The sequence below is a fragment of the Seriola aureovittata genome, chromosome 3 (genome assembly GCF_021018895.1).
Source record: "Seriola aureovittata isolate HTS-2021-v1 ecotype China chromosome 3, ASM2101889v1, whole genome shotgun sequence".
In the NCBI taxonomy this organism is placed as follows: Eukaryota; Metazoa; Chordata; class Actinopteri; order Carangiformes; family Carangidae; genus Seriola; species Seriola aureovittata.
This window is the reverse complement of record NC_079366.1, coordinates 17327601-17336153: the sequence shown is the minus strand read 5'-3', so window position 1 is coordinate 17336153 and position 8553 is coordinate 17327601. Positions and strand designations below refer to the sequence as shown.

The window sequence follows — 8553 nt, the reverse complement described above, 5'->3', positions numbered from 1 at the left end:
TTAAATCACATCTTGACTTTAATGTATAAAAGACCAATAACAGCAATTTACAGCAGCATATATTGTACATACATAATTTATACTGTAAAAGAGCAGGTGAAATATTCTGGTACAAAAAGAGGAGATGAGCAGCTGTACCATTTCTCACCAACCCTCATTTTATTACACCTCTTCTTCATCTGAATTCATGGTACAAAAAGAAATACACAGTTACACATGGTATATTTAGTGGCCACTGTATAATATACAGCATAACATACAGATTTTACATTTTTTTATGTACATAATATACTTATATATATATATATACCTTGATTTGGAATGTCTTTATTTTTAACCTCTGACTGAAATCAAACTCTCTGACAACATCTACACAGTGGAGGTGACACACTTCTTCTGGTGTGATCTTAAGAGAATTACTCTCTAAATAAACAGCGGGCAGGTCTGAAGGGGAAGAAAATAGAATAATGCAGCACTGCATTAGGCTTGAATAAACATCAGCTCAGCTGTGGGGGATTTCTAGCTTGCCCGTCTCTGCTTTTTAGATGTCATGCCGGCAAATTTGGGAGGCTTTTCAATTTTCTCTGACTCCTGGGGCACTTGGCTTTCAGCTGTGTGGTGAAAGTGTGTGTGTGTATGTGTGTGTGTGTGTGTGTGTGTGTGCGCGCATGTGTGTGTGTGTGTGTGCGCGCATGTGTGTGAAGTGCATCCTGGGGGCTACATTAGCTCTAGATCTGTCAGTTCAGACAGGATGCCTGCTTTGCCTCTCAGTGTCAGGAGTTAGCTTTCTGTACACTAGACAGACACAAACACACACACAGCAGCAGATTGAGCTTAATAACCAACACAAATGACATGTACAGCATGAACCTGCAGTCAGAATCTTCGTATCGAAGAAATTTATTGTCATGTAAGTTCACTTAAACAAGTCCACAAATATGAGCACACAAGGTTGTTTCATAGGATTCATTTTCAGCTTGTGTCTCATGCTTTGTTTGCAGCTGCGTCAAATCTAATAACACTTTGAAGTCAACATCAAACAAAACGTCAGCACCAGCCGAATCTACGTTATTAAATTCATGCTCTCATTATATCGTCTGTTCTTCATTTTGTCAAGGTATCCAATTCTGCTCTAAAATGTAGTGGTGCATGTTTTTGTTTGCGCTTGAGTGTGTGTGTATGTGTATGTGTGTGTGTGTGTGTGTGTGTGTGTGTGTGCAGTGATGAAATGGGAAAATGGGGATGAGGAGAAAGCAGCAGGGAATTGAAAATGTGGAGAGGGGAAGGGGGAAGATTCTCATTTGAGATAAAAATATACTCCGTGCAATCTCTGAACACCCGAACACATGTACACACACACACACACACACACACACACACACACACACACACACACACACACACACACACACACACAAACACACACTGAAGAAACTACAGTGGAGAAAAAGTAGGTAGCTGGCAAGCAGAAAAGCTCAACTGACCCTGTATATAATCAAGTCTGTAGATAGCTGACCCTGTGCTCTGCTGGAAATTGAAAACAAAATTTCCACACAGGGATCAACAAAGGGCCACAGTGTTATTATCATTAACAACACCAAAAACAGAACTTAATGTACCTCAATTATGTGAAAAATTTCAGAATTACATTCAAAAAACCGGAATAAAAAGCAAACCGTTGGATAATTTGCCAGTGTAGCTTGTAAAAAAGCTACAATAAATCGCATATCAAAGTATACTGTATGCTTCAGATGTAAGCTGATGCAACATGGAAGACATACACACAGAACTATTACATAAAGCATAACGATATGTTTTTGACTGAAAAGACTAAAGAGGCTCACAGTTCCTTACAGTATAACTGTTCATAAGGTTGTGCTGATTATGTCAAAAGTCTTTCTTTGATCTGTCAGCAGAGAAGAGAGGGAAAGAAAAAGGAGAAGAGCACTCGCCAACTGCAGCATAAAAATAATAGGGAATATATTAAAATAGCATCAATACACACAATCAGATATTGTTAGGAAAACCAAGAGTGTAAAATGATGAGGCATCTCAACATGTCTTGACAAGCTCTCTGTCTCTCTCACCTTTCTGTCAGCAGAAATGGAAGCTGAAAGCAACCGCGGAGGTTTGTGTGTCTGTCTGTGTGTGTGTGTGTGTGTGTGTGTGTGTCTGTGTGTGTGTGTGTGTGTGTGTGTGTCTACAGGAACAAAATAATTGGTAAGAAAAAAAAATGCTGGGAGACAGCTGTTCTGCCATGCTCAGATAAACACTGCAGATCCCTCTTCATTGTGGGTGTCGGTGGCAGTTCACTTCTGGGGCAGATGTTATCAAGTTGTTCAAATATGAAAACTTCATCAGAAACCAGGACTCAGCCCTGACCCTAACCTTAACATTAAAATTAATCATTGGCAGTCTTCAAAGAGTGTAAAACTTGACTTTGCCGAAGTGTAAAACCTGAAGTGTTGGGTAATCAGCCTCTTTTTTTTTCCTGGTGTAGGCAGATGGATCTCTTGGTAAAAGCCACCATGTCAGTGTGGTAGCAAAGAGGAGGGACCACATCAAATACAGTCCATCAACCATCAACCGTTTGTGTTTTTGTTTTCACAGTCTGACAGCCACCACACATGCTCCTGCCCTGCCCAGACACAGAGGTGCAACCTGAAAGAAAAAAAACCTCTCAGTCAAAGCTGGAAATTAACAGGTAAAACTATAGAAAACTGAATAAAGTAATGTTTCCTCTTGCATTGGAGGATTACATTGGAGTTAGGAAATTTCTACAATGTTTGTGGATGTGATATCTTTTTTAACTTATCAGATACTGCTATGTTGAAATTAGTTTTTTATCTGCTCTCTAAAAACCAGGTTTGACCACATTAAAAACAGTAGTAAAACTCTGAGGATTTATATCCAGGCAGGATTTAGAGAGACTAACCCATGCTTTCATTTCCAGTAGTTTAGATCACTGTAATGGTCTTTTCTCAAATCTCCCCCAAAAACCCACCCAGACCCAGAAAGCTGCAGCGAGAAAACAAACAAATGTCTCTTCACTGTCAGAAAACCGGGTTTAAACTGTAATTTTTGCAGTTTTTAATGAATTATGTGAAGCAGTTTGAATTGTATTTGTGAATGACATGAGCTATACAAATATATGTGCCTTGTCTTGCCTTTGTTCCTCAAATGTTGCCATTTCAGAAATACAATACTATGTGAGGTGTGAGTGACAGGGGCATGTCGATATTCTGACAGCTGGAAGATACTGTAGTTTTTGTTCTGCTAATTTGGGCCAATTACCAACACAGTCAGCAGCTGCAGTGACACAGCTTGTAGAGGAAATTAAGGGAACTTGAAGTGGCAAAATGAGGCAATTTGATACCAACATCATTGCAGCCTGAAACTATAAGAGCTAAACCAAATTTTGGAAATCTGATGAATGGGACCTTGAGCTGGTTTTTACCTTGTCTCAAGTGACTCACTGTGGGTTCAGTGTGTGGTTGTATAAAAAAAAGTGTAAACTAATTACAAAATGTGACCTGCACCACACAGACTGGAGGAATCGCAACAACAGAAGAGAATGGTGGAGAAGTTTAGCAAGGTGAACCTGAAGGCAACTGAGGCCTCCTGACGAATTACACCACACATAGCAAAGGTGGGGTTCTGTAGTAGTAGTATGGCAACATTATATTTATATTTTATATATATATTATAGGGAGGGGTGTGGGAGGGCAGTGGTTGCTGAGGTGAGGGATAGAGGGTGGGGTATGCTTTGGAAATCCCTGGTCTATACCAGTGGCTCCTAACCTTTTTGGCTTGTGGACCACTAAAACAAAGTTACATCTAGTTGTGACCCCTCGTCACAGACTGCAAATGTTCATGGGTTGTGAGCAGTTTAACTTCAGAGTAAAAGAGTAATTCTTCCTTCTCAGATTGTTTCATTTGAATTTCTTTTCGAGGCCAAGATAAGTGAAATTATTCAGATATTCACAAGAAAGTGTAGCAGAAATATGCTATTCCTGCTTTGCATCATGTTGTGACCACTCAGACTTATCTTGCCACCTCTTGGAGGCGATTGAGAACCACAAGTCTCTAAGACTTAATGATATGTTTTGTCTTGTCTTCTCTCAAAACAACAACATTGTGCATCCATCCACAGGCACCGATGTGAACCAGAATGTGAGGATTTATAGAGGAGGCACCAAATTATTTTTGTCCTAAGTGAATCACTCGTGTCTTTTGAGGTTGTTTGCCTTGTTTTGTTTCGTATCCGCAGCTTCTACACAGACAGTTCGAGCTGTCAGTCACCTAATTTTAAACATACACTCACCACCAATGTTATGTGTCTTGGAAGTAAAAAAGATTGACAGATTTGTGCTAAAGCAGGCAGAGGGAGTGATGCCACTTGGACAGGATAGACAACACATCTGTTTGTTTGTTTGTTTCAGTTTTTGACAATGAACAAAGGACACATTTAATGGTCTCAACATGTCCCTCACATCTCAGTTTGTCCTCATCCCTCTGTGCAAGTTTGAATGTTCCCTGTATTCTGTATCCGCCCACCTACACCCCTCTTGTTCTCAGCATGGTGCATTTCTGTGAAATGGCAGATTTCCAGCGACTTTGGTTGGAAATCCTCTGAGACTGTGCAGGAGATGGAGTATAAACTGAAGTGTGATAGACTTCAGCCGAATGAGATCGTTCAACTTTGAAATGGTCCCCTCTATCTCCTACTGCTGCAGCCACAAGGACAATATAATATATACATGCAAGGTCAAACTGTGACTGTGTTTATATAACAATTCTATTAGTGTACATCATGATTTTTTGTATTTATTGAATTTAAGTATCAGTGTATATATAAGTGCAAACATCTAAATCTGTCTATATGAGAATAAAGGCTTATTGCAGAAACTGCCCAGACTCCATGCTTCTAGATATATAAATAGTGTGTGTGTGTGTGTGTGTGTGTGTTTATGTGTGTGTGTGTGTGTGTATGTGTGCTTGCATGTGCATGTGTATGTGTATGTGCCATTGTATTTATTTGTGTGTGAGTGTTTACCTGTGTCCACTCATTTGTCTGAGGGTCGTAAGCTTCCACAGTATTGAGATACACCTGACCGTCATAACCGCCCACAGCATAGAGACGGTCGCCAAGGAGACAAACACCAACAGCATCTCTGCTGATGCTCATGGGGGCTACTGCCGTCCACACATCTGTCTGAGGGTCATACCTGTATACATACACACACACACAAACATTTACATGGGTTCACACACAACACATTAACACATTAAAGCAACATACAGCGTGTTAATCAGTGTGCTTGAGGAGGTGCAGGTTGGTGCATTTTTTGGACTTTGGCCAGAGCCAGGCTAGCCGTTTCCAGTCGTAATACTGACAGAGTGGTATTTGGCACGAGAGTGAGTAAGCATATTTAACAAAAACGCTGAACTATTCCTCTGGACTTTGGTGTCCCCAAGTGGTAATATCAAAAATGACAGACAGCAATGTTCGCTGCTAACTCCTACCTACAGGTCGACAATCTAATTACTCCGATTTTATATATAGGAACTTCAAAAACAGAAACAGCCTTTGTCCAAAAGACATATAAACTACAACACAAATCACACAAAAATCTTATACATATCATTACAACACACAGTAAATTGTGCACTGTAAATTTCACATTTCAAACACATATATATGTGATACATCTGTTACACCTCCTTAATCAAACGTTAATAAACACATACATGCATAAATGTTGACTCACCTCTCCACACAGTCACTCAACCGAGATGCCAAGGATGAGGCCGGAGCATCGTGACCTCCGATGGCATACAAGAAGCCGTGCCATGTGGCCACACCCACACCTCCACGTCTTTTAGCCATAGGAGCACAACCACTCCACCTGTAGACAGAGGTTGTGAATCTCAGAACCAACTTTCACACTTTCTCCAACACTGAGGAAAACCTCACAAATGGACCAGCTCAAAATCCTCCAAAATGTGCTTTTTTTTTAAAAGATTATTTTCCAGGCACCAATGAGAACCTCCTCTCAGCTGCTCAAGTGGAGCCCATAATGAGTGCACTCGATAAACAGAAGTTGTTTGAATGTGGTCTATTCTAACGTCCTGAGAGGGTTAGCTGTCTCCTTTGATCTGTGGGTAAATAACCTTAAAAGCACAGAGGCAGTTCACTAGTAAGAACAGCAGACAGGAAATAAAGCAGGAGACGGCAATTAATTCTGGTCAAATGAAGTCCCTTGTCTCTGACCTGTTGGTGTGGGGGTCGAAACACTCCACTGAACGCAGGCAGGATGAGCCATCACGACCTCCTACTGCATACAACCTGAGGAAGACAGAAGATGGTGTTATCTCTATGGACACACATACAAAAAAACACCTGCCACACAAAACACCACACACATTTCTGGACTCCCTTTTCAATTTAGTGACACTTACACAGATGGTAAAAAGGTGTATTGTGTGTGTGTGTGTGTGGTGTGTGTGTGTGTGTGTTGCCCAGGATTTTTGGGGGACAAAGTGAGGTGAGAAAAATCAATCAGCCAACACTCTTGGGGCATCACAACCCCAAGCAGTCACTCAGTGTGTGTGTGTGTGTGTGTGTGTGTGTGTGTGTGTGTGTGTGTGTGTGTGTGTGCGTGTCTGTGTATGTGTGCACACATCCATGGATATGGAGTTGGGAGGGTGAAGAAAAAAAGTACATCAGAACCAGTCGAGCAAGTAATGAGCTCCATCAGGCAAAGCGCCCTGAGAATACACAACACATACATGCACACCCACAAACACACGCAGCCATGCACACTCACGACTGCTGGGCATGGATAACACAAACCAGTTGTTTCTGTATTAATTAGCATCTATAAAGCATTTCTCTGTACTGTCTCTCTGAGGCACAAAAATAATAAAAACAACGGCACAATATTGCGATTTTAATAACTACTGTCGGCTGCAGGAGAATTCTGGGGCAAATGAGGAGATTCAAGCCATGAATGTATCAAATCCCACTATTAATACACTCAGTTAACAGTTTATTAGGTACACTTAGCTAAAGCTAATGTAGTCCTGCAACCTGCCTCATGAAGGTTGTTATTTTCAGTTTTATTGAAATGGTTTTAGAGAGATGTTAATTCAACTGTATGATAATTGAGGAGCCTGCAGTTTGTGGTGCTTTGTTTAGCACCATTATTACATTATTCAGAAAGTTGTTTTTGTTATTTAGCCTATCCTCAATGATATAAATTGGATAGACAAAATAATATAAACACCTGTTAGTGTAATGCAGTACCACAAACTGCAGCCTCCAAGATGACCACAAAGATGAATCAACACCTTTCAATACAGTTTCAACACAAATTGAACAATATAATGTACATGATGGGAGAATTTAATATAGCACTGCTGTACTAGTTTTAGCTAGATGCACTGGATTTTGTCTATTGATTTGCTATTTTTATGGCATACAGTGGCAATGTACTATAATGAGACACAAGGTTGCACAGAATCTATATTGGTACAGTTATACAGTAAAAATTATGCTCTGTCTGAATACAGTAATTCTTGTAGAATATACAGTATACGCAACATTAACTGACATTAATTTGGCAATTGCTTTTGTCCAGAGTGGATCACAGTAAATGGATTTAGCATATGAAGAAAAGCAAGACATCATAAAAAAAACTTAGGGTGTTTCGGTGCTTCAGGTAATGCACTAAAAATGTATCTTTAACTTGGATGTAGTGTCGATTCATGAAGCTATACGTATGTGAACTTGTATGCTCACTTACTTGCCATTGAGTACAGCTACTCCCACAGTGCTTCTGGGTGTAGCCATACTTGCAACAAAGCTCCACTGTCGGGCTTGGGGGTCCCACCTAGTAAAAAGAGTAAAACAATTTCTCAATCTTGCTGTGGAGTAGAACAGTTACAATTAGTCTATTGATCCATTAGTAAATTGACAAAAATTAATTTGCAACTATTTTGATAATTGATTAATTGTTTTGGGTAATTCTTTGAGAAAAAAAGCCAAATTTATCTGGATCCATGTGAATATTAGTTGGTTTCCTTAGTTTTCTGCAACTGTAAACTGAATATCTTGGATCTTTTGTCTTTTGGTCGGACAAAACAAGACACGTTTAAGACGTCACCTTAAACTCTGGAAAACTATTTTCTGACATGATACAAAAAAAACAGATTAATTGGGAAAGCCATTGACACATTTATCAATAATGAAAATAATCATTAGTTAAAGCCCTGTTATGGAGCATGGGTAACCTGAACCTCTACAGATTTTCAAATAAATGATAAAATACAGTATCCACTGGGGTTAAGAGATTGCATTTTCGCAGCTGCACCATTTAGCAGCAACATTTCCTTCTCAAAACGGTGTCTCCTTTTCTCCAGCTGTGGGAAATATCCTCTCACCTTTCCACTGTGCTGAGGTAGCTCCAGCCATCATGTCCTCCTACCGCGTACATGGGTCCCTCTAGGACAGCTACACCTGCAATACACAAACACATGTACATGATTAAC

At 40.0% G+C, this 8553-nt stretch overlaps 1 protein-coding gene across 5 annotated transcripts in view; it reads right to left on the bottom strand.

Annotated features, from left to right (window-relative positions):
• The window catches only part of klhl5 (kelch-like family member 5), a 56790-nt gene continuing 48237 nt past the window's right edge, over window positions 1-8553 (bottom strand). For all 5 annotated transcript variants that reach the window (XM_056371306.1, XM_056371305.1, XM_056371303.1 and 2 more), the window contains 6 exons: window positions 8446-8521; window positions 7809-7895; window positions 6275-6349; window positions 5772-5909; window positions 5057-5228; window positions 1-2661 (listed from right to left, as the gene is read on the bottom strand). In XM_056371306.1, the coding sequence (XP_056227281.1) occupies window positions 2605-2661; window positions 5057-5228; window positions 5772-5909; window positions 6275-6349; window positions 7809-7895; window positions 8446-8521 (605 nt within the window). In that variant the 3' untranslated portion in view covers window positions 1-2604. The remainder of the gene's footprint in view (window positions 2662-5056; window positions 5229-5771; window positions 5910-6274; window positions 6350-7808; window positions 7896-8445; window positions 8522-8553) is intronic.